The sequence below is a fragment of the Myxocyprinus asiaticus genome, chromosome 9 (genome assembly GCF_019703515.2).
Source record: "Myxocyprinus asiaticus isolate MX2 ecotype Aquarium Trade chromosome 9, UBuf_Myxa_2, whole genome shotgun sequence".
NCBI classification, from domain to species: domain Eukaryota; kingdom Metazoa; phylum Chordata; class Actinopteri; order Cypriniformes; family Catostomidae; genus Myxocyprinus; species Myxocyprinus asiaticus.
This window is the reverse complement of record NC_059352.1, coordinates 35,530,851-35,558,611: the sequence shown is the minus strand read 5'-3', so window position 1 is coordinate 35,558,611 and position 27,761 is coordinate 35,530,851. Positions and strand designations below refer to the sequence as shown.

At 39.9% G+C, this 27,761-nt stretch overlaps 1 protein-coding gene across 1 annotated transcript in view; it reads left to right on the top strand.

Annotated features, from left to right (window-relative positions):
- The first annotated feature begins 3,595 nt into the window (after positions 1 to 3,595).
- Positions 3,596 to 27,761, top strand: part of LOC127446047 ((E3-independent) E2 ubiquitin-conjugating enzyme UBE2O-like) — a 143,043-nt gene continuing 118,877 nt past the window's right edge. Inside the window, exon 1 of the mRNA XM_051706667.1 lies at positions 3,596 to 3,999. Within this exon, the coding sequence (XP_051562627.1) occupies positions 3,604 to 3,999 (396 nt within the window). The 5' untranslated portion in view covers positions 3,596 to 3,603. The remainder of the gene's footprint in view (positions 4,000 to 27,761) is intronic.

The following is a 27,761-nucleotide window of genomic DNA, read 5'->3' as shown; positions in this document are numbered from 1 at the left end:
ATTTATATATATATATATATATATGCCAGAGCACACACCACTTTAACGTTAGCTTTAGTGATCTCTGACTGGCGAAGCCGGACATCGTTAGTGCCGACATAAATAACAGTTTTAGAAAATCTACGTTTAACATTAGCCAGCACTTGTAAATTTGATCTGATGTCAGACGCCCGAGCCCCCGAAATGCATTTAACAATAGTGGATAGAGTCTCTAATTCCACATTCCTTACAATAGAATCACCAATTATTAAGGCTCTTTCAACATGATTCTCAGTGGGTGCATCACTGACTGGGGAGAATCGATTGGAAACCCTAACAGGAACGGAAGAGTGGTGTCACTTTGCTGAGTGAGTATGCTGCCGAGACGTCACCCAAACCCCTGCTGCGGGGGCTCTTCAGCCGGAACCAAAGTGTGTGTGTTGCTCGCTGTACTACCCGTATCCGAAAGAGTATCTATTGGCTTCACTTTCTCACTGACCTCCACTAGCATTCGGATGCGTGTCTAACTCATTAACCTTCTTCGTCAGCCTGATTAATTCCTTACATTTATCACATGTGAATCCCTCATTGCTGACGGAACAAGCTATAGTAAACATGTGGCATGCAATGCAGGAAGAAATAACATGAGCGGACGCCATGACTTACCACAATTGTTTGTTGTTGTTGTTGTTGTTTTTATGGTTGTTCTTGAGCGGCGAGGCTTTGAGATCAATGTGGTTCGATGTGGTTCCTACTCAGCAGATGTTTGAGATTGATGCAATAATTTGTGTAAAACACAGGAGAAAACGAATGCACACAGTCGAGACACGAGATGTAGACAAATGGAAATAAAGAAAAGAAAACTAGAGAAACGGGTGCGTGCTGTAAAATACACACAGTTGAAACAGTAGAAAAGCGGAAAAACCCGAAGCACACGGTAAAATGGCAAAGGATAAAATTATGCACGTGAATAAGCAATGCTAAGCAGGCTACAAACACAGACTCGCACGACACCTAATTAGAAAGAACCACCACCTTTTTAGATTTTTACAGCTGTCATTTAAGAAGAACCAAAACTGCAACTGTGCCTGAATTAACTATGCTCTCTATCTCTGTTTTACTCTGTCTTTTAGATGTAGACAGTTCAGGGTAATATGTTGTTGTTCTGTGTGTGTGGGTGCACATGTTAGTATGAGGGGAAAATGGGCAAATATTGTTGTGACTAAAGCCCACAGGATGTCAGGAATTATTTTTGACTCCTAATGAGAAAGACTGGATTAAAGTAGTAACCTGTACACACAAATCACCTTCACTGGGACTGATGGATCAAAACATTTCCGTGAAACAGCAAAGCTGGAGGATTAGAGTTATTTACAATGAAGAATTTTAGTGACTGTTTTTATTAACTGTATATGTAACATACAGTGCATTCTAAAAATATTCAGACCCCTTCATTTTTTCACATTTTTTTATGTTGCATCCTTATGCTAAAATGTTTTAAATTATTATTTTTCACATCAATCTACACTTCATACCCCATAATGACAAAGCGAAAAACAGATTTTTGATAACTGCAAATTTATTAAAAAGAAAAAACTGAAATATCACATTGACATAAGTATTCAGACCCTTAACTCAATACTTAGTTGAGGCACCTTTGGCAGTGATTACAGCCTCAAGTCTTTTTGGGTATGATGCAACAAGCTTTGCACACCTGGATTTGGGGATTTTCTGCCATTCTTCTCTGCAGATCCTCTCAAGCTCTATCAGGTTAGATGGGGACCGTAGGTGGACAGCCATTTTCAGGTCTCTCCAGAGATGTTTGATTGGGTTCAAGTCCTGGCTCTGGCTGGGCCACTCAAGGACATTCACAGAGTTGTCCCTAAGCCATTCTTATGCTGTCTTAGCTGTGTGTTTAGGGTCATTGTCTTGTTGGAAGGTGAACCTTCGGCCCTGTCTGAGGTCCTGAGCACTCTGGACCAGGTTTCATTAAGAATATCTCTGTATTTTGCTGTGTTCAGCTTTCCTTCAACCCTGACCAGTCCCCCAGTCTTATTTCTCACAGTCTGAGAGTCCTTTAGGTGCTTTTTTTCCAGTGAGGAGAGGCTTCCGTCTGGCCACTCTGCCATAAAGCCTAGATCGGTGGAGTGTTGCAGTGATGGTTGTCCTTCTGCAAGTTTCTCCCATCTCCACTCATGATCTCTGGAGCTCAACCAGAGTGAACATCGGGTTCTTGGTCACCTTAGGGAAGCTCAGACCTTTGACATTTTTAAAGCTCAACTCAAGACATACTTTTTTAAACTAGCATTTGCTTGCTGATGTTTGTTGCTTGCTCTTATTTCTATTTATTTTTTATTATTGTGCTATGTACTGCTTATTTTGTGTACAGCACTTTGAGAAGCTGCTTTTAAAGGCGCTCTATAAAATAAAGTTTATTATTATTATTAATATTATTATTATTATTATTATTATTATTATTACCTCTCTTACCAAGGCCCTTCTCCCCCGTTTGCTCAGTTTGGCTGGGCGGACAGCTCTAGGAAGTGTCCTGGTTGTTCCAAACTTCTTCCATTTAACAATTATGGAGGCCACTGTGCTCTTGGGAACCTTCAATGCAGCCAAACAATTTTTGTAGCCTGCCCCAGATTCCTCGACACAATCATGTCTTTGAGCTCTGCAGGCAGTTCCTTTGACCTCATGGCTTGGTTTTTGCTCTGTTATGCATTTTCAGCTGTGAGACCTTATATAGACAGGTGTGTGCCATTCCAAATCATGTCCAATCAATTGAATTTGCCACAGGTGGACTCCAAACAAGGTGTAGAAACATCTCAAAGATGAACCACAGAAATGGGATGCACCTGAGCTAAATTTCAAGTGTCATAGCCAAGGGTCTGAATACTTATGTCCATGTGATATTTAAGTTTTTATTTTTAATAAATTTGCAAAGTTATCAAAAATCGGGTTTTTGCTTCGTCATTATGGGGTATGGAGTAGATTGATGTGGAAAAAATATAAATAATTTAAAGCATTTTAGTATAAGGATGCAACATGACAAAATGTGGAAAAAAAATGAAGGGGCTGAATACTTTCTGAATGCACTCTAATTCAGGCTACTTAATAAAAACTGTCATACGTAACGTTTTATCTAACAATGATTTACACAATAAAAGTGTATGCAAAAATAAAACAATCCGAGTTCAGTGGCAGACCATGCGGCTGATCTCTCGTCTGTCCTTGTCTTTGGGTGGAGCATCAGCTGAAATTATCATCGATTTAACAGTCAGTTAAACGTACAAGTTTTCTACCCATTTCCCTAAATGCACTGAAACCTGAAACTCATATGAAACAAGTCACTTAAAATCTGGTATATGGTAGGGCCAGATGAACTATACAACGCTATGTCAAAACATTTGAATGGAAGACTTGCATTTTTGTTGAATTCGGTGAATGCATAATGAGTTGACATTTGATACTGATGTAATATCAGGAAATTGATATCAACTGACTCGTCCTCCGAGCGGCGCTCTACGTACAGAAATAAACACGTGCTGCTTCTGCTCACATGTCCCTGTTCACTTCTTCATCACTCTCCTCCCGCATCATTCAGCAGCAGCAGTACCAGAGATGGCGGAACACGTCACAGCAGCGCTTTCTCCGGCCTTGAGCCCGAGCTCCGAGCCGCCGTCCGATGCACTCTCTCCCACAGCTGGCGGGACGGAGCGGCTCCTGTTTACGCATGATCTGGTCTCCGGAAAACACCGCGGAGCGATGCGCTTCGGGCTTGTACGGATGATTCATGGTGAGGAGGATTTTGAGGATTCAGACTCGGAAATCGGTGGTGATGGCGGAGGGAGAGGAGGAGGAGGTGGAGGTGGTCGTGATGGCGGCGGTGGAGGCGCTCCCAGTAACTCGGACAACGAGAGTGGGGCGGCGGACACACGGTCATGGCCTCTCGGTAGAGGATTCGTGCGGGTTCAGTGGTATCCCGAAGGGACGAAACAGGATGTTAGGGAAACGAAGGTAATGAAAGACGCAGATGAGTGTGCTTGTGATCTTATTGTTCTATCCCTATCTTCACAGCGAAACCATGATGTGTAATGAGACACTCAGTATTTCACTTTAATTCTCTCTGTCGTCATATGCAGTTATTTAAACGAGGCGTTATACGATATACGTTTATTAAATTTTGCTTTACACCGATTGTCAGAACATGACCTGGATGAAATTATAATATGGTTTATAATGCCCAAAACAATGTCTTGGTTGGCAGCTCACTCGGTTTTATGACACAAGCTATGCATCACGCATAACATTTTTCTTTACTTACCACACGTATAAACATAAGTCTCAGTGAAGGAGTTACATGGCAGGTGATCAGCTGTGAACAGAGGTCTGGAGCTCTTCAATGTAATGTGTCATTGATCATCTCAAACTAGTATTATTTGTTCAACAGCGGTCAGCATACCCAATCACTTGTCAAGAAAAATGTTTGTATCTCCAGCTAAACGGCAAGCCTGGATACATAGGCCTTTCTCTGATGCTTTTGGACTTATTTATTATGTTTCTGGTGTTAATTTGTAGGACATTTAGAGATGTGCTCTTTTATTTCAGTGTCCTGTTAAAGCATAATGGACCAGAACTAGAACTCACCATTTTATTCTCCAGCTCTCAACTGTATTTTCAGAATATAACTGTGTGAATGAGAATCACTGGTCAGCTGTTGTTCCTAACAAAGACATACCATCAGACATATAACCACCCCACCCTTCAGTGGGTGGGTAAGGTCTCCCATGTGTACAGGAGTCAAATATGATTTAGAAAACAATAATTCATTAGATTATTATCTGGTGTCACTGCAGAAGGATACTGTATTTAGAAACAACTCACAAGGTCTCTACACAATTTGCTAAAAGAAAAGAGTATAGAGTCAAATAGGCTGCTTTAGACATTATGATGTTTAACCTTTTCCACAAAATTAGTCACCTAGAATGTGTAGATGCCTTACTTAGCTCATCAAAGTTTTAATATAAAAGAATGGTGGAATATTTAAAAAAAAAAAAAAAAAAAATCTATGAAACACCCAGTCATGAATGAAACTACGCACAAAATGGCTTTCTCACTACAGAAAGGCCATGAAGTCAGTGTTTAAGTCATGATGCCTTATATTATTAGGGTTCTCCATGAGTCATTAAATTCCTACTCCCCAGTAGTGTACTTCTGTACTTAATCTGTATTTAACCACTATTTATGCATTGTCTTTTACCACTAGTGATATTTTCAAGATGGCTGAGATTGTCTGAAATGTATAGTTTTCAGAAATGTTTGTACTTTTTCCTGCACATGCACTCTGCTATATGATTTGGGATGTGGTGTCTGAGCAAAGTGTAATTAAGGGATGCAGCATTCAAGCTGTCAATGAACTGCTGCATGTGATCTGCTAGGAACAAGTGCCCATAGATGACCAAAAAATAAATAAAAAATAAAAATTCAGTCATCTTCTCACCCTCATTTTGTTACAACCCTATATGAATGTTTCTTCTGTGGAACACAAATGGTTAAATTGTGAATAATATCCTGGTCATTTTCCATATAATAATTTTAAATGCAGATGAGTGCTGTAAAGCTCCAAAATGACAAAAAAAAAAAAAAAATCAAAGACTCATCAATTAGTTTGGTCACAAAGACATGCAAGAACCAATGACATTTGATGTCATTAACTTCAAAATTGATGTGATGTGTAAATGTGCCATGTTTAATATAAGAAATAAAGAGGAGGGGGGTAAAAGTGGTAAAATACGCTGGCTACCACCCCTGGAGTTCGCTAGTTGAAATCCCAGGGCGTGCTGAGTGACTCCAGCCAGGTCTCCTAAGCAACCAAATTGGCCCGGTTGCTAGGGAGGGTAGAGTCACATGGGGTAACCTCCTCGTGGTCACTATAATGTGGTTTGTTCTCGGTGGGGCGCATGGTGAATTGAGCGTGGTTGTTGCGGTGGATGGCGTGAAGCCTCCACACGCGCTATGTCTCCATGGCAACACGCTCAACAAGCCACGTGATAAGATGCGCGGGTTGACTGTCTCAGACACGGAGGCAACTGGGATTTGTCCTCCGCCACCCGGACTGAGGCGAATCACTATGCGACCATGAGGACCATCGGGAATTGGGCATTCCAAATTGGGAGAAAAAGGGGAAAAATACCCCCCCAGTCTCTACAATTTAATCAGAATGGTGCCAAAAACATCCAGTGGGTGGCAGTTCTGTGGACAGAAATACCTTGTTGATGAGAGAGGTCAACAGAGATTGGCCAGACTGGTTCGAACTAACAAAGTCTACAATAACTCAGATAACCGCTCCATACAATTGTGATGAGAAGAATGGCATTCTGAGATGTGGGTTTTAATGGTGTGTGTGTGTGTGTGTGTATTTATTTGATATGGGGTGAAGAGAGTTTGTCCATGGTAAATGGATATGTATCACCGTTAGGGTTGAAGATGGTTATTCTGTATCATTTTGTAGTATAGAGGAGATCATGCAGTGAGGAACACCCTGCCAATGAACCTGTGTATGTGCATGTGTGGCATTTCTGTAACAACTGCTAGAGCATGGCGCTAACAAAGCTGGTGTCATGGGGTGGATTCCCAGGGAAATATTTTTTTTATTTATTGAAATAAGTTTTGCAAATTAGTAAATTTTCTATAGGTGCTGTAAGCGCGCGTGTGTGTGTTGTTGTGTGTTTTTTTTTTTTTTTTTTTAAATTTATGGAATGGTATGCAGAAAAATGTCCTTCTCCCTGAAAGATATCACTGAAATAAGTGTCCTGCGATGTATCACAGACCATATGAACAGTAAACAATTGTCACCGCAGGCCACAGACACATTCTTTGATCAGCCAATCAGAAGACTTTGCTTTCTACTGTCAAATCATTTTGCGTGTTCTCAGTGTTGTAGTTGAAGCGGATCATTCAGGTTTATCGCCAGCTTTAGATTCATAATAGTTGTCAGCTGAGGGCGCTATTTTGCTACTGTTGTGTTTGACAACTGCATGCCACAGGGGAATTGCATGCCACATTTATTTTTGCTATACATCCTAAACAAGCTGAGAACCATGTTGACAGCTGTATTCCTTTTGAAACATAAAACATGCATCAGAATGCGCTAAACTCACTCTTTAGGACTCTTACTGATAGTAATATGGAATCGCTGCAGAAAACTTGGCAGATTTCCAGAGAATTGGGATAAGCATCATTCACCTTGTGTGTATTAAATATCTGAGCTAATTTGATAATATTTTCAGCAGACAAATGAAGGAATAGATCACCCTAAAATTATAATTCCCTCATCATTTAGGCCAACTCACCCTTATGCTGTCTCAAACTCGTTTGACATTTTTTATTTTGCGGAACAAAAATATTTTTGATAGACATATGGTGTGAACATACAGTGGAACACTTCCAAACAATCCAACACTTCTAAGCTCCAAAAAGGACATAAAGGCAGCATAAAGGTAATCCATCGAATTTGTTTAATCCAAACATGGTTTATTCCATTTCTTCTGAAGTGATACAATCATTTTTTGTGAGAACAGACCAAAATGTAACTCCTTTCTCACAATTGCCTAAATCTTGCCAACTGCAGTGTCTTTGGCCGATCATGATTTCAAGCTAAATTACACTTTCTTACGCTTGACATATGTGCAGAGAATGTAGGAAACTGATTCTTTCTCTGTCGATTTGGACTCTCAGTCAGGATCCAGTCTAACCCTATATTATAAAGAAAAACTTTTGATAATGAATGTTACACATTCTTATCATGTGAGACACCCTGTCATGGCATCATCATTAGAGATACATTTCCTACATTCTCACATTTGAGATCAGGCAAATTATTTCTGCCCTACAATATCCTGCGTTTAGATGTTTAAAATAATGCAGGAAATCTACAGAATTATGGAATGTTAGGTAAAAGAAATTTCAAAGGACACTTTTCCTATGTCTTTATTTCTTTATTTGAAATATAAATGTATTCTCATGGCTAACATTTCATCAGTATATTTATAATATATGGACTTATAGTCCAACTTTTCGAAACATGAGAAGACAATATCTTAAGAAAAAGGATGAATCTTATTTTTTAGAGCTATTGTTATGGAGGTCAGGTTGTTTTCATCATAGGTGTTGCATAATAACACAGCCTAATTCTATGAATGTTTCTTTTAAACATTCTGGAACTCCCAAAAAATTTGTGGAGTGAACTAGTGGCCCAGTTTGGCACAGCATTTCAACACGGCGGTACACCATTTGTGTGACCACTGTGAATCGCATCTTATTAAAGATAATAAACAATATGACAATAGCTGTGACAACAGATTTTGAACTGATTAAGTAATTTATTATTTTTCTAAATAAATGTTTTTAAGGCGTAGCTCCTGTAATGCTGCAGTGTTGTACTGCATTCTCTCCTCCTTTCCTCTGACACACACATGTACATACACAGTGTTTTATTCATTAGCGCATGTAGTCAAAACAAACATGCAGTGAGCAGATTCTTATTGATCTTTGTAATCAAACCTTCTTTTAGGCTCAGCCAGTGAAGGGTACTGCCAACTGAACAAGATACCAGCTTGTTCCTCTCAAAAAGATTCACAAAACAAGGATAAAATTATGTGAAATCGTTTGTTTTTTGTAATTAAAATTTTTATTGATTCATAAGTTAACACAAAAAAAAAAAAAACCCCAACATGCATATATAATGAATCAATCACTTTTAACATGAAACCCCCACTATAACCCCTCCCCCTACCAATCTCCCATCCCACCCTGACCCCCCATGAACACCCCTGTGGTCAGTACAATATAGACACACACACACACACACAAAAAACCCCACAAAACTAAAACAACAACAACAAAAAAGAAAAGAAAATACAATTGTTGTTATTAAAAGTTTTTATTGATTCCATATAATATATATAATAAAACAAATATATATATATATATATATATATATATATGTAAAAAATTACAGAATATTTGGAATCATATGTTATTTACAACCCTTCTTCCCGAACATTAACCACCCCACCACCCAACACAAACAGATACCCCAGTGGTCAAATACAATTGACAAAGACACACAAACAAACAATAAAATAGAAGAAAATATTTAGAAATACATTTCAAAAAAGTATATGTGCAAAAACAAAAAGGCTACAACATACACATTTAAAACAACATGTCTCCCTCCACTGCCCCTCCCCGAGAGCCCTCCAAAAAGGCCAGATAACTGCCCCACCTCCTTATGAACATATAGAAAGCTAGGCAACATGGATATGACAACTCTTCCCAAGCTGCCACCCTGCCCATCTCCTCGCACCACTCACGAAACAAGGGGGCTCCAGCTGACTTCCATCCTCTGCTGCACTAGGGGGGTGCGTGCCACTCCCAAAAACAGTGCAGAGTAGGTGCCGCAGCTGTAAATACTTAAAATTGAGATCTGGGAATCCCAAAATTTTGAACCAAATTTTCAAAAGGTCTCAATACTCCAGTCTCATATAGGTCACTGAGTGTATTAACCCCCCTCACAATCCAGTCTGACCAACAGAAAGGGGACTTATTAATGCATAGTTTAGGGTTCTGCCATATGCTCGAGGCTACGTTTAAATAAATATCCAAATTAAACACTCTGGACACTTTTGTCCATATCGAGTGTAAATGCAAAATAACAGGGTGTGACTTCTCCGATTAATTTGATCGAAAGACTATGCAGAGGCGAGATTGGGACAAGAGCTTCCTTTTCAATACAAAACAAGGGAGGGGCTCTCTCAGGTGGAAGTGACCAATGAGCCTAATGTCTGAGACTGAATGCATAATAATAAAACAAAATCTTGGGTAGGCCTAACCCAACTTTGTCAATCGGCCTATGTAACTTATTGAAATTTAACATGGCACACTTACCATTCCAAATGAAGGACTTCACTGTGCTATCAGATTGCTTGAAATAAGAGAGGGGGGCATCTATAGGGAGAGACTGCAGCAAGTAACTGAATTTTGGAATACAATTCATTTTAATTACATTAACCTTCCCAATCATTGATAAGTGTAATGAAGCCCACCTGTCCACATCATTCGAAAACCTTTTTATTAAGGGATCAAAATTAACTCTCCCAAAATTAAATTCCCAAATACTTAATGCCCTGTTTGGGCCACTGGAAGGCACCCGGCTGGAAGGCCGTTACTGGACAGTACGCTGTCAAAGCCAAAGCTTCGGATTTAGACCAATTGACTTTGTATCCTGAGAACTTGGAAAAGGAATTAATAATTCTGTGGAGGCAAGGCATAGATCTAGTGGGGTCGGAGACGAATAATAAAATGTCATCTACGTAAAGCAGAAGCTTATGCGCCACACCTCCCGCTGTCACCCCTGGAAAATCCTCCTCCTTTCTTATCGCGGCTGCTAATGGTTCCAGGGCAAGACAGAACAATAGGGCAAACCTGCCGAGTGCCCCTATTCAGAGTAAAATAATCTGAAATTAATCAATTTGTTTGTACCGCTGCTACGGGGTGTTTATAAAGTAACTTAATCCAGCCAATAAATGTACTCCCGAACCCATACATTTCCAAAATCTTAAAAAGATAATCCCATTCTACCATATCAAATGCCTTTTCGGCGTCAAGTGAGATGGCAGCGACCGGAGATTATTCGCTACTGACCACATGATATTGATGAGACGCCTGATGTTATCAGAAGAGCTATGGCCCCGAATAAACCCCACCTGATCTATATGTATAAGAGATGTCATAACCTTACTTAATCGGTTAGCCGATTTTGACGATATTTTTACATCTAATTGGATCAGGGAGATTGGACGGTAACTTTTACACTCGCTTGGATCTTTGTCCTTTTTAAGAATCAGACTGATCCGGGCTTGTGTCATGGTTGGAGGAAGCTTTCCATTCTTTAATGATTCAGTATAAACTTCTAACAAAAGTGGAGCCAATTCTGTTGCATAGGATCTAAGAAATTCTGCGGCAAAACCATCTGGCCCCGGAGCCTTGCCAGTAGGTAGGGACTTAATTACCTCGTCAAGCTCCTCCAAGGTTATCTCAGAATCAAGAGTTTTTTTTTTTTGCTTAGTCTTCAGTTTAGGAAGATCTAATGGTTCCACAAAGTTTCTAATATCTTCATCAGTAGACGAAGATGAGGAACTATAGAGATCAAGGTAGAATTCTTTAAAAGCATTATTAATATCAATGGCCGAGGTAAAAATTTCACCACCAGCAGATTTTACTGACGGAATGGTAGAAAAAGACTCTCTCTGTTATATATTTAGCTAGAATTTTTCCTGCCTTGTCCCCCGCCTCAAAATATGACTGTCTTGCCCTGAATAGCCAAAACTCCACCTTCCGTGACAAAATAGTATTATATCTATATTTCAATCGGGTCAATTCTCTGAGGCCATCAGCTGACATACGGCGCCTCTGCACTTTTAATATTCTCTTCCAACTCCACGAGTTCTCGTGCTTTGGATTTTTTGATGAATGAGGCATACTGTATGATCCGACCCCTAAGAACCACCTTAAGTGCCTCCCAAGCCACGCCCACAGAGGATACTGAGGACCAGTTAGTCTCCATATAAACATTGATTTCAGTCTTTAGCATTTGTTGGAAATCAGGATTTTGCAAAAGGGACACATTAAGGCACATATGATTTATTTTTCTCTGTAAGTGGCAACACCTCTAAACTCACCAGGGCATGATCTGAGACTAAAATATTTCCAATTGAGCAATCAACAACAGATGATATGAGTGATTTGGATATCAAAAAAGATCTATTCTAGAATAAATCTTATGGACTGATGAAAATACATTTATAGTCCCTACCAGATGGGTTCAAAAGTCTCCAAATATCTGTAAGACCAAGATTTTTACACATCCTGTGAAGCGTCAATGTTGCTCTAGGGGGTTTACACACTTTTGCTTCACTGTGATCAAGAACTGAGTCCATCAAAAGATTAAAGTCTCCTCACAATATTATATCATGAGGGGTGCCAGCGGTTTGCAGCATCCCTTCAAGATCTATAAAAAAGCCCTGATCATCAGCGTTAGGTGCGTAAATATTAGCCAAAATCAACCTTTGCCCTTGAATTTCAGCTAAAACAATAATGACTCTTCCTAATTTCTTTAATCTGTTTGAGACATTTGAATTGTAGATGTTTATTTACCAATATAATGACTCCCTTGCTCTTAATTGAGCCAGCACTAAAGAAAATATGTCCACCCCATATCTTCCCAAATTTTTCAGCTTCCTGCAGGGAGAGATGTGTTTCTTGAAGAAACACTATATCATATTTCTTAAGTTTAAGAAAAGAAATAACCTTCCTTCTTTTTATGGGGTGCCCCAACCCATTTACATTCCATGGGGGGAGAGAGAGTACACTCATGTCAACGTTTGACATTTTGATATAGTAGAAAAAATAAATTGTGTGTCAAAAACAAAATTATACAGAGCACATTCCCCATTAGTGAAACAATCAAACCCCGAACTTCCCCCCAAACAAAACAAACAGAAAAAAGAAAAACGTGTGCATTAACCCCGTGCACGAAAGCGCCAGCTGGCGACAGTCCCTCTAAACTCAAAAGGTCCATGAACGCCCACGAGCCCCCACGACAACTTTGCCATCGGATTGCTCAATTTTGCCTCACAAATCTGTGAGGCAAAATTACATAACAGAAAATACTTTGTAAAATAAACCCCAGCAAATAGGAAGAATAAACACAAAGGACATGTAGATTCATTCACAGAACTGTCTCAAAAGTGTGATCTGATATAAAACCGTTCAGATTCCTGGGACAGACAGACGAATGTTCAGTGAGCCGGCTGTTATGTGTTCAGTGGATGACGTAATCATTCCACTGTCCCGTAAAAATACTCAACAAAACAAACCAGCCAGCAGGGGGAATAAGCACAAAGAATGAACAGATTAATCCACAGCTGTTCCAAAGGAATGTTATTCAACAGAACATACTCCAGCCGCTAGGCGGAACCAATACAAAAGGAATCAAAACCGGCATCCTGGTTCCCTGGATGGTCGAGTCAGTTCACTCGGAGGCCGCATAAACGTATATTCCATGACTTACACAATCCGTCAACTTTATAAAAGACATCCTTTGTGTGAGCATGTAGATATTTTGCAGTCATCCGTAGTGTCCACTCTCAAACTGTCCGGGAACTTCAATACAAAAGTAATCTTCCGTCAATGCAAAAGTTTCTTAAGGAAAAGTGTTATTCACAAAACAAGCTCCAGCCGCTCGGCGGAGCCAACGTAGTTTCTCGCTCATTGATTCAATAAAAGACATTGCCTGATTGGGACATGTAAATACTTTGTGACCGACCTTCGTTTCTATTCTTAGTTTGGCCGGAAATATCAGAGCAAACGAGATCTTTCGCCAATGCAAGAGTTTCTTACATTCCTTGAACCGATCGCATTTCTCTCGTCGAACTCGCAAAGTCCGGGAACAAGAAAATATTATGGTTCTTCCAAGAAAGCTTCCCTTTGCTCCTCACCTAGTGCAACACAAGATCTTTATCGGATGATCTCAGAAATCTGGCCTTTCTCCCTCAGCAAATCTGTGAGCTGGGACTCTGTGAGCTCCTCGATTTGCAGCTTGTGGCCTGTTACGTCAAGCAGACTCGAGAAAAGCTCATCTAGGAATTTCACCATATTATTCCTGCGGCTTCTATTCTCAAGATCTTCAAGCTTTTCAAGGAGATATTCCAAATCAACTTTGGTCGCGGGCGGATTAGCGGTTAATTCCCTCTCCGAAGATTCCAGAAAATCGATTCGTCTCTCAACATCAGTCACTCTTGTAACTAACTCAGAGAATTTTATTTCCATCGCCGTAATCGATCGACGTATTACAGCGAGATCCTCCAAGTCAGCAAGAACCTTCGTCAACGTCACTGAGATGTTGGACAACTGACGCTGGATCTCCTCTCATCCAAATAGAGTCCCCGGTCTGTAGTCCTGTTGGGGCTTTCATCCTGAACACATAAGTGTCTTTTAATGTCTCCAGAGCCCGAGGATTTTGACTTCTTTGCCATGTTTTGCGTCAAAGAGCAAATGTGTAACTGGGTGTATCAAATTTCACCAGAATATAACATGAAAATAATTACAAATTTAGCAAAGTGCGCAGAGCCCGTCGCTCACACGTCTGCTTCTTGCATGGTGTCACGTGACCCTCCAAGAAAATACAATTGTAACAACTTTCAATGGAAAGGAGGAGGCGAAAACTGGCTTGATAATATAAATAGTTTAATGAGAAACTTAAACCAAAAGAGACACACAGGTGTCAGGCAGCTGCCCGTAACACTCTCTCTGTCGCTCTGCTGTCTCCGGTCGGCCTTATCCCTCTTGGGTTTCATCAGCCTAATTAGAGGCCGGGTGTGTGGAATCACGACCCGGCCTGCCCTTCGCCCTACCACATTCCTCCCTCGTTCTCTCAGGCTGGGGAGCCCCTGGCAGCGGTTCTCCCGCTCCAGGCGGTCGGCCAGGAGCCCCTCCCCACTCGCAGTTGGCGGTCTCAGACCCCGCCACATTTCAGCAGCTGGTAGGGGTCTCCTCCGCCCCTGGCATTTAAGAAACTTAAACCAAAAGACTCACACACAGGTGTCAGGCAGCTGCCCGTATAATATATCTCTGTCGCTCTGCCGTCTCCGGTCGGCCTTATCCCTTTCGGGCTTCATCAGCATAATTAGGGGCCGGGTGTGCAGAATCACGACCCGGCCCCGCCCTCTGCCCTGCCAGTCATCAAGTATAATTCAAAACTAAATTACACTGTCCACCGTCCCTCCTCGAGAGTCCCCCAAAAACACAAAATATTTGCCCCATTTCCTATTGATAAAATTCCCAATGCCCATCCTCCTGCTTGACCCCTCCTCGAAAGCAGCCACCCTCCCCATCTCCGCACACCACTTTGGGAACAAGGGTGCGCCATCTGACTTCAATCCCCTTAAAATAAGCGCCGGCGCGTCTTGCTGGATTTTTCCATCGTTGTAATCGATCAACGTATTACAGCCAAATCCTCTGAGTCAGCAACAACTTTCGTCAGCATCAAAGACATGTTGGACAGTTGACGCTGGATTTCTCCCGCCAGACCGTCCAAACCGAGTCCCTGGTCCACTGGCCCATCAGAGGTTTCAGCTTGAGCACGTAAGTGTCTTTTAATATCTCCAGAGCCCGAGGAGTTTGACTTCTTTGCCATATTGACTTCAAAGTACAGATATGTATATATCACCGGTTTATGACAAAAATAATAAAAAAAACGGCAAAGTGTGCAGAGCTCGTTGTTTACACGTCCGATCTTCGCATGGCGCCACGTGACTCCCATGTGAAATCATCTGTAATTTCTTTTTCCTTGAAATAAACTACTGTCTTCCTAATATATATATATATATATATATATATATATATATATATATATATATATATATATATATATATATATATATATATATATATATATATATATTTATATATATATATATATATAATATATTTTATTTATTTTTTAAACCAAGTATCAGTGCATCAATGGATGAAAGAATAAAGGACAAGAATCCAGCTGTACCATTGGAGTATAAAGTACATTGTCAGGATATAAGACAAATTTATAATACTCTATACTGCAAGTGATCCATTCAGGTCACTCGCTCGCTGTGTGTGTGGTGTGTGTGTGTGATGAGACATTGCTGAAAATGCTGGTATACAGTATTTGTCCATTTCACTCTTATCATCCCACCTGACTGTGCAATACCACCCACTATACTCTGTCTGGTGCTTTCAAAATGCCTGCTGGGAGCTGGAGCTGACCAGGAGCCATTTGTAACTAGCAGGCTCTGGGCTTGTACAATAAAGAATAGAAGTGCTGTTTCTAGAACAGCCACATTGTTCTAAAGTAGAATAGCAACAAGCTTTTGTTTTGAATACACGGGTTGTAGTCCAGTAGAAGTTAAAGACTCAGTTTTTGGATTAGGGCGTGTTTTGTGTGGAGCTAGAAACAGCACAGTGATTGTTTGGCCTTGCCTTGAGGAGAACCAGAGAAAGTTGTGTGAAAGTGTTGTCTTAAAATGTATAGGATAACAAGTAAAAACACAAGTGCACACAGTGTCTTTCACACAATTCCTTGCATTACAGCAGTGGAAGGGTAGTTGCCTCCACGTCTGAGACGTCAATCCGCGCATCTTATCACGTGGCTTGTTGAGCGCGTTACTGTGGAGACGTAGCGCGTGTGAAGGCCCACGCTATTCTCCATGGCATTCACGCACAACTCGCAACGCGCCCCACCGAGAGCGAGAACCATACATTATGGTGACCACGAGGAGGTTACCCCATGTGACTCTACCCTCTCTAGCAACTGGGCCAATTTGGTTGCTTAGGAGACCTGGCTGAAGTCACTCAGCACGCCCTGGATTCAAAATTGCGACTCCAGGTGTGGTAGTAACCATACCCATCATTAATGACAGCTGCACAGAGTAAGGCAATGAGAAAACTGTGCTGGTTCATCCAAAAATTGCCAATTCCATTTCTGGAGAAATATCCCTATCATATGCTTTTGAATACCACTTATATACACAATTCAGAAGTTTAGGGTCACTTATTCATTCTTTAATTTTTTTTCACATTTAGAATAATAGGAAAGTCATCACAACTGTGGAATAATAGAAATGGAAATATGGGAATTATGTTGTGACTAAAAATCCAAAATAAATAAAAACTATGTTATATTTTAGCATCTTCAAAATGGCCACACTTTGCCTAGATTTTGCAGAAATGTACTCTTGACATTTTCTCAACCAACTTCTTGAGGTATCACCCTGGGATGCTTTTTAAACAGTATTGAAGGAGTTCCCATCTATATGCTGGGCACTTAGTGGCTGCTTTTCTTAATTATTTGGTCCAAGTCATCCATTTAAAAAAAAATTTAGTTTTGTAATTAAATAAATTAATATGTTGGCACAATTATATTTTTGCTACAAAACTAATTTCAAACATTTAAGCATATGCCTTCAGATCAAAAGATTTTTAAGATCATGAGAAACATTTCAGGCAAGGGACCTCAAACTTTTGAACGCTAGTGTATATCTTGCCAGAAAATTATGATTCTCACAAATGGTGGAATACAGAGAAGGCTGTGTGATATGATAAAATGGGGCTAAAGGCACACCTTAACCCTCTGGGGTCTGAGGGTGTTTTGGGCCCTGGAGAAGTTTTGACATGCCTTGACATTTGTGCTTTTTTCAGTTGCTTAAAAACATATTAATGGCTAAAGTCTGATAACACTGTATTCAGCACAAACTGGGCTACAATAATATGTGAACAACATGTATGTACATGTTTGTATTTTTGAGAAAACAAATGTTTTAAGTCACTGAAATAAGGCCATATAACACATACTAAACATTTGTTCACAAGACTTTTGAGCCTAGAGTTTTTGCTACAAAAGTGATGTGAAAAGCATCCTGATCACTCATTCATACAAAACAATATAGTCATTTAACTTTTGTAAGACACTTAGTGTTAGAAAGGCCATATGTGAGGAGGCGTGGATGATCATGAATATTGATGTGATTCACACCTGAGGAGACAAAGACCCCTCCCCTGAGAGAGAATGAAAGTGAGGAGACTTAATGATTGAATGTATTGTTTGTAGCTTATTCACAAAATCAAGTTTAAGTTAAAAGTAATCTGACTATACATTTTCTAAACTTTAGACCTACACTACCGTTTAAAAGTTTTAGATCGGTAAGATTTTTAAAATGTTTTTAAAAGAAGTCTTTTCTGCTCACTAAGGCTGCATTTATTTGATCCAAAATACAGCAAAAACAGTGATATTGTGAAATTTGAATATATTGTAAAATGCAATTTATTCTTGTAATCAAAGCTGAATTTTCAGCATCATTACTGCAGTCTTCAGTGTCACATGATCCTTCAGAAATCATTCTAATATGCTGATTTTCTAATATGGGCATATTTACAGCACATTTACACCCGAACAGATATTTGCAGGCACAAGCTTTGTTGATGATAATGAGGCAGCATAAACACTAGTTTAAAATAATCTAAACATTCATATTATTTTTATATCATATTACATATCATATTTATATCATACAGCATACAATTTAAATACCTGCTTTAGCCAAAACAACATTTAAATGTAACTAAAACTTGCCTATTTGGACACATTTCAAATTTCAATACTCTGAATCCTGGCTGGCAAGTCTGGAAATAGTCCAACTAGTAGAATCTGTACATGTTTATATAAAATAGCATGTCAACTAATGTGCATAAAACTAAATGACTTATCCGAAATTGTATCCTCGGCTGGATCAAGTCGCTCTTCAAAATGCAAATGTTCCTCGTTGGACTCCCGCTCTTCTTCTGAGGAAAATGTGAACTCTTCGTCACTATCCAGGACCATCTGAAGAGCTTACTCAGCTGTGTAGCATGCCATCTTCCAAACGCACAGGAAAGTGAATGAACTTGATGCTTTTTAAGGCACTGTTGGGGGCATTTACCATTTGCATTGAATGAATAGCGTGCTCTGCTGGTGGGTGTGATCACATTAGCGATAATTAGCTGAGCCAGGAGAAACTGAACACCGCTTTGTTTCATACAGATTACGTTGCAGGAGAATATTTGTTTTAAATTTGAATTGTTTTATTTAAAAGTAGACATTTTAAGCTTTCTTTAGACATATGTTTCATGTTTGTGTGATAAGTATTCGTGGAGTTTCACTTCATTTTTGTGACATGTTTCAGAAAGATGCTCGCGGAGACAGAGACGGCTGAAAGCGCACCCTGTTTATTTTCTTTAATTTACAAAAGCACAAGGTTTTGTTGTTATTGTGAGTGTACACAAATAAAAGTAGACCCTTTATAGTCTCTAATGATGTCTTACACTTATCTGTATGCCCAAAAATGGTGGAGTATTTTAAGTTGTTCCCGCTGTTATGTGGAAAAAATCCAGCAGGATGCGCTGGTGCCAAACCAAAGGCTTAATCACAGTAAATTTTCGGAATCACACCACTTCCCGTTTCCCAAAAAATGGGCAACTTTAAAAATTAGGGTTGTGGCTCAATTTTCATCTAAGAGTAATTCATGAAGCATTTTAATGCTAAAAGTAGCTCCTAAACCCACTACAGCTTAGTTGTCTTAAGGACTCCTAAATCCTTAAGAGTGACTCACAAACAATCCGAAGCATGCTGCTGTCGTCAATCCACATAAAAAAAAAATTAGAATATTATGACATTGAACGTTTAAAAAGGTATCTCCTGAATCACAATTATTTTAATATATTTTAAAGTAATTTTAAATATTATAATATTGACACTGTTGCCACTCGGCGTCTGTCGACGGCACCCACCTATGTCTCCGGAGGCTGCTCTAATTTCTGCCACACAAATTCTGCCATATGTGAGCACAACTCGCATATTTTCCATTAAATTCTAACCAAATTATTATCAATGGACATATTATTTACTCTAGCCTTCTTCATTCTTAAAGAAGGGAAAAACCTTGGTAGTTTTTTTGTACTGTCTGCAACGTGATCCACATCGACGTGCCGTGTTTGATACCTGTGCCATGTCCTAGCTGCGACACGGTGTGGCACCTCTCATCTGGTGTGCGACTGCCTTTTATCTTAAGGTTTCATTATTAAAACTTGCTTTTAGCAGTTTTTTTTAATAGGTTTTAAGCAAAAACTCCTTGCTAGGAACTCTTTGGAGAACTCCTTTTGGTAAGATAAAAATCTTTGTGAATACAGGTCCTGATCTGTAATTAAAACAAATAATTAAAATAAAATAGTTAAACAATTATTAAATAAAGTAAAATAATTAGCATAAGATGACATCCATATATGCCCATGCAGTGTGTGCGTGTATGTAGGAGAGAGAGATTTAGGCTATTGAATTTTTTTTTTTTTTTAGATTGCCAGGGACTGTATTCACAAAAAATCTTCAGGCTAAAAGTAGCTCCTAACATGGACATTTAGGAGCAACTCTTAAAAATTAGGGGCATGTCACTCCTAATGTTAGGACTCATAAAATGTTCATCTAAGAGCAATTCATGAAGCATTTTAATGTTAAAATTAGCTCCTAAACCCACAACAGCTTAGAAGTCCTCCTGTGGACTTCTAACTCCCTAAGAGTTACTCGCAAACGATCCGAAGCATGGCTGCTGTCATCAATCCACGTTAAAAACGATGTATTAGAATATTATGATGACATTGACCATTTAAAAAGGTATTGCCTGAATCACAGTTGAGTCCATGTATTTTAATAATATAATATTATAAAAAGGACTGTCACGACTATGGAATTTGGCTGTTGATTAATTGTCAAACAAACAATTGTGATAATGACAATTAATTGTCTGTTTTAGGGCTATGACGATTAATTGTCTCAAGGGCTTTCACAAAAATGTTTCATTTTTTTCTGCATGTGTGCTTCATACGCCTTGAAGTCGTTTTTATTTAACTTTTTATTGGTTTTCAATTACAAAAAAGGAAAACACACCCCAAAAAAATAAATAAATAAATAAATGAAACAAGACACAACAAAGACAAACAGTAACACAAACCCCCCCCCCCCAAAAAAACAACTAACCCATGCAAGACATAATTATGTCTAGGGGGGAGAGAAGACTTCAAAACCATTAAAATGATAGAAAAAGCTGTAAATATACAACATATATACATATATATATATATATACACACACACACATCCATACCTATACATACTTATTAGATACATATATATATATATATACACACTCTCACATACTCTGAGAAACAAGGCAAAAACAAAAACATAACATACGTCATGACTAAAAACAGAGTACTTGGTCAACATACAAGGTCTTTGACGAAACTAATAGCAGCTGTCCAACTCTGAATTGTTTTTGATGTTGCCTTATGGAATTTAGCTGCCGCTCGTTCCAGAATAAGAACATCCCAAAAATAAGAGCGCCAGATCGACACAAGACAGCAGTGTGGATCGAACATCCCTTTAAAATCGCTTTCTTAGATGCCATTAAAGCAGCCATCAACAGTCTCTTTTGCAGTAAATTAAGTGACCGGTTCGAGTCATCTCCCAGTACCAGCAAACCGGGACAGAGTGGAACATCGACTCTGAGAAGGTCGGAAGTTTTATCAATTGCATACTGCCAAAGAGTCATAATGCAAGGACATTGCCAGAACATATGAATGTAATCACCAACTGAACCAGTTACATTTATTGCATGTTTTGTCATTGGTTAGCTTCATCAAATAAGCCCGACAAGGTGTGACATAAATCCTGTGTACCAGCTTAAAATGTATCAGTTGATGGGTCAAATTTTTGGATGAAATCAAAACACTACACCAAATGGTATCCCAATTCAAATCAGTAACCAAAGTATCGAGGTCTCTTTGCCACAATAAAAGAGCACCAGATGTTGGGCTTTTAAATGTATTAAACAGATCATATAAGTAAGAGACCAAACCCCTTGTTGAATTAAGTCTGTGCAAATGTTCAAGCAAAGGATGTTTTTTTGTTTTGTTTTTTTTTTTAAGTGAAAATCCCAAGGGACACCATATGCCCGTAAAGCTGATCGTAATCGAAGATAGAAAAAATAAGTTGAGCCAGGAAGTGAAAAACTATGACATAGATCCTGAAAGGACCGTAAGCTGTCCGTGTCAAAGATGTCACTGAGAGTTTGGATATTCTTATCTGACCAGGGTTTGAAAACAAAAGGTCTGGAGCCTGTCAACAGGAGATTATTAAACCAAATTGGAGAAGATCTATGGAACTTCATATTATAACCAAGGTACTCACAAGAGCATTTCCAAGCTTCAAGAGAGCAATGAATTAGGGGACCCAACTTCAATAAAGAAGTCCGCTGTTTAACACCTCAGACACGCACAAATATGGGAAAGGGACCTACGGATATTCACTTCCAGATAAGTAAAACCGGAAGTCTGTATTAATAAAGGTAATGAAGCTGGTGGAGTCAAATCCTCTTGAGAAATATTGAGAGGCATCAAAATAGATTTTGACCAGTTTACTTTGTAGCCCGAAAACAAGCCAAATCTATCAAACAATGTTAAGGCATGAGGTAAAGACTTATTTACATCCAACAGAAAAAGAATGATATCATCTGCATATAATGAAATGTGATGAATAGTGTTCTTGATGCAGATTGGGGAGACTAAATAATTTTGTCTAACAGCCATAGCTAGAGGCTCCAACAAAAGCGCAAACAAAATGGAGGAAAGAGGGCACCCCTGCCTTGTTCCCTTCTCCAAAGGAAATTGCGCCGACACTGCAAATCCTAGGGAAACACAAGCAGTTGGACTATTATAAAGAGTTTGAATCATATGAACAATAGATCAGTCGAAACAAAAAAAATTCTTGACTGTCCACAGATACCTCCACTCTAATCTATTAAACGCTTTCATCACATCTAAACCTAAAATGGCATTTGAAATATCAGATCCCGAGCTGACATCAATTGTATGCAAAAGACATCTGATGTTATCTGAAGCTAATCTGCCCCTAATAAAGCCAGTCTGATCTGGAGGCACCAGGTCAGAGATACAAGTATTGATCCTCTCAGCGATCACTTTTGCATATAACTTAATATCTGCATTCAATAAAGACAGAGGTCTGTAACTCCCGCAGTCCAGTGGATCTTTACCGCTCTTCAGCATCAATGAGATCAAGACAACCCTTTGATCTCTGTAGAAATAACCGACCTCAAGTGAGTACTCAATGGATTTTAGAAGTAAAGGGCCTATTAAGTCCCAATGCGCCAACAAAAGTTCTGGAGGTATACCGTCAAGTCCAGGAGACTTGTGCTTATTCATAGAGACTGCAGCTAATCTTAATTCTTCTAAAGAAATTGTCTTATCCAATTGTTCTATCTGATCTACAGAGAGAAATGGAAAAGTAAGGCCCTCAAAATCCTCCATATCAGCACAATCATCTGGAGCTTCAGATGTATACAATTCAGCATAGATGTTATGAAACAACATATTAACATGAGAAGGATTTATGACTGCACCAGAGGGATCCCTAACAGAGTCTGTAGATGCAAGTCTCTCTGACTGTTTCGTAGAGCAAGAAGTCTACATGGACTATTAGCTTGTTCATAATACAGCTATCTAGTTCTAAGTATTACAAACTTACAGACTTCTTTAAATTCAGCTTCCAATGACTCTAAGAGATGAGCTCTATCCGAATCATAATGAGATTGCGGTAGCCTCCACAAATCTTGAATAATTTTTTCCAAGGAAGCGATTTTCTCATTTCGAGCCCTAGCAACCTTAGAAGAGTAAGAAATACAGTTACCTCTAATAGCGCATTTCGTTACCTCCCAAAGAGTATGAGGATTTACATCTGGAGTGTTATTTATATTAATAAAATCATCAAGCTCTTTCTCGATATATTCCAGAAACTCTTCATCCAGTAAGAGATAAACATTAAATCGCCAACACTTAAAGCGAGGAGGAACATGAGACTGATGAAATTTAATTTGGACCGGAGCATGGTCAGATATAACCCTTGGCAGGATTTCAGCACTCCGACAGGAGCTCAATAAGATAGATGAAACTAAAACATCAATCCTAGAAAAAGATTTGTGACATGATGAAAAAAAAAAAAGTATAATCCCTTACATTAGGATTCAAAGTGCACCAGGAGTCCACAACATTTAAATCATTCATAAAAGCATTGAAAAATTTAGATACCGTGGTCTGATTAGGAATACCAAGCCCAGATCTATCCATACCATCCGCCGCAAGATTAAAATCTGCACCGATAATAATAGGAATATCATCTAAAGTCAGCAGCTTTGTTTTTATATCGTCGAAAAAACCTGGGTCAAAAGTATTAGGGGCATAAACCGACATTAGTATAAATTTAGAAGAATTCAAAGTGATTATAACATAACAGAATCTACCATTAGCATCCCCTCCAGCTTGATGTATATGTAAACTTAATTTCCTATCCGATAAAAGTAATACACCTTTAGTTTTATTCAAAGCACATGAGCTTGCAAGTAGTCTATAATGTTTATTCTGAAATCTATGAACATCCTGCTGTTTTAAATGAGTCTCCTGTATAAATGCAACGTGAGCATTTCTCCTACACAAAAAATCAAGACATTTTGCCCTTTTAACAAGGGTCATTAAGACCATGTACGTTCCTAGAAATAAAAGTGAAATCACTCATGTGATAGTATCCATGAGCATATAAAACATACAAATGCAGACATCATGAGTGCAGAAAAAAAGGAAAAGCTCTCCCCCAAGGAGCTTAATAGAGTATGACATGGAATAATAATAACCACAAACACACAAATAAACAGATAAATGAACTTTGTTAGCTAGCCAGGGTAACAAATTGAACGCCCTGCTAGGACTAGACAACGAAAACAATTTTACCATTCCTTGGAGTCAAAAAAGACAGTTCCAATGGAAACCTCCTTTGGCATATCCCGAAACGAAAATATCACATGAGCAAATCCCTGAGAAAAGTAATACCATCACATCTAGGGCAAAGTGTAAATATTGTGTTCTTCACTTCGCTAAGTCGATACAAAACAGACATAAGTTAAATGCTGTGAATCTCTGTGCATGCTCGGGAGACGAGAAGACGTGTGTGGTGTTATTGTGCAGCACCTTAAGACTGGCAGGGTAAAGGAGAAAGTTCTGGATCCCTTTTTGTTTGAGTGCGGCGATACAGGGAGAAAAAGCTTTATGCCGTTGAAGGGTCGCATTGGAGTAATCTGCGAAGAGTAAGAGCTGCGGATGGCTGTGCTGGATCTTCGTCGGAGACTGCCTATAGGCCTTAAGGATCGCCTGACAGTCGTTGTATTTGAGAAGTTTGAAGATTAGGGTTCGAGGTCTGGTCGACAAAGTCTCCCGGCTGTTGAAGATGCGGTGCGCTCTCTCAATTTCCATGATTCCTCTGTCGGCCAAGGAAGGAAATCAAAGCAGCAGTTGGCATTGTAAGTACAAAATTGCATCTCCTCCCTTTTGATTTTCTGGCAAATTAACCAGACGAATATTGTTCCATCTGTTACAATCCTCCATTTATGCCATGCAGTTCTGCATCTTTTCGAGATGCAGAATCAAGGTTGCTTCCTTAATCCACTCTCTAGCTTGCCGCTGGGCCTCTTGTATAATGTCGGTGCGTTTTGTCAAGGTCACGACCGAGGTATTCATGGTTGATACCTCAGATTCTATTGTAGAAAGCTTTTTCTGAAAGGAATCCATATCCCTGCGTAATGCCTTCACGTCAGAGCAAAGCTCTCGCAAAGCAGCTCGAAGCTCGTGAATTAGCGAGGCCCAGTCAGGCGGTTCGCCGACAACACTCGTGCCACCGGCGGATGGTGGGGTGGCTGTGTTGTTAGCATCGAACAGCCGCTTCTTAGCCTTTTTCTTAGCCGATTTAGATTGAGGCAAAGGTGTAACAGGACATATAGCATCCACCGAGCCCAACTCAGCCAGATCCATGATCCAAATCACTCAATTACAAAACAAATCGACGGTAAGTGGTTTCGCATGTTAGAGTTATGCGGCCATCTTGGTTGGTTGGAGCCCAGCCGGAAGTCAATTTTTTTTAACTTGAAATATATAAATCAAATAATAAAATAGGGATATACTGTATGATTTCTTTTTAAGGCTTAAAAAACTTGTGAATGACATGAAAAATAATGTTTTAAATATCTAAATATTTCTAAATACTTAATGTCTCTCTTTTTGGTCAACTTTACATTTACACTGTTTTTTATTTTTTTTTTTTACCCATATATTTATTTTTATAAAAATAAAATATTATTTTATATATATTATATTTAACTAATATTTATATTATGCAATAGTAAAATATTTGTCCTAATTTTTTCACTTTTGCACGTTATTTTAATGCTGTTTAAACCCACGATCCCTTATTTGTCATGAAGCGAAACCTTTGAGATTTAATTTCATCATTTCATCACTCCACAGAAATAGAGCAAGCGTGCGTCTCCTCCTCTGTGTCACTGTGTGTCATTAACACTGTGCGTATGAACCAGGAACATTTGCCATTTACATGATCGTTTAAAGTGAAATTGAAGCGCTTTGCATTCACTAACACAGTTTAGACTTGTTTGTTTATATTTTCGTGGGAGTTTGGCACGAGCCTCTGCTGACAGCGTGCGCATCAGAGCACTTCACACGCTCCTCCAGACAGGAGCTGGTTGACGTCCACGGTGGGGCTCAGTGACGCTCGGACTTGATGTTCAACAGAATGTCACACAGACGCACCGTGTATGGCATTTATACAGTATATTTGCTTAAAATTCCCCTTTTTAGGCATTAAAATGAGATTGGAATTAGAATGCTGAATAATCGCAGTTATGTCAAATAACCGCTGTTAGATCAAATAACTGCGATCAGACAGTTATTTAATAATCGTGACAAGCCTAACGTTCTGGTTACTTTCGTAACCTCTGTTCCCTGATGGAGGGAACAAGATGTTGTGTCGATGTAGTGACACTAGGGGTCGCCCTTGGTAGCCCCAAACACCTCTGATCTTTGAGAAAAGGCCAATGGGAATTGGCGAGTGGAATTTGCATGCCACTGCCCTGGACATACTGCTATAAAAGTAGCTGGCTTGCAAACACTCATTCAGGTTTTGTGCTGAGGAGCTGAGACAAGGTCCCGGCCATTTCAGCAGGTAGTTCAGTGTTGTGGCAGGAGGGACACAACGTCTTGTTCCCTCCATCAGGGAACGGAGGTTACGAAAGTAACCAGGATGTTCCCTATCTGTCACTCACTCAACGTTGTGTCGATGTAGTGACACTAGGGGTCCCTATACAAAACACCACAACGAGCTGAACTGTGTTACGTGAACTGGCGGTGCAAGATGGCAGACCATTGTGTGCCTCATAGCCAGCGCACCCGGCCATCACGTAACCTCCCCCAGTGCTCTTATGAGCGTCGTACGGTCCCCTGCACCTCGGGGACAAGTCGACTGCCCAAAAAATGGGGACCGGCTGCCCCAGCTGCAGCCTCTTCTCTTTCTTCTCCCCAAAAGGAAAAGTCGTTCAGCTGGGAGCCATATAGCGTCCACGTCGGGGGGGTGTCACTCCCAAGGGGAAGACACCGTAGAGATCACACCCTGCCCAAGGGGGAGGAATTGTGGAAATATGTCACATGGCCCTACTGAGTCTTGTCGGCAGTGTCTCATGTAGAGAAATCCCCGTGGTAGGTCCTACCCAGGGGGGTGGAACTCTACAAACATGACGACAGGGAACCTCTGCCCAAGGAAGACGCGGGTTCACCAACGGGGAACCGTCTCGTGGAAGATACATCACACGGGGTTACAAATGGGTAACCAGCACATGTGGAGCACCTACCCCAGTACAGGGCCAAGTTAGCACATGTACTGGGCCAGCAACGAGTTTCTCTGCAAACTCGCCTGCCACAGGGCTAAGGAGGAAGGACATCCAAGGTCCATGACTTCGTGAACACGACTGGGGGTGAAAAGCACACGTCTTTGCCTCCGGGAGGGGAAAGACGCTATATACAAGCGGTACACCTGGCCAGCTGTCCCGCAATTTACCTGCTCATACCTGACAACACACGGGACAGACCGGCTCAACCCGGAGATTGTAAAACCTCGTGAAGGTATTGGGTGTTGCCCAGCCCGCTGCTCTGCAAATGTCTGCTAAAGAGGCGCCATTGGTCAGAGCCCAG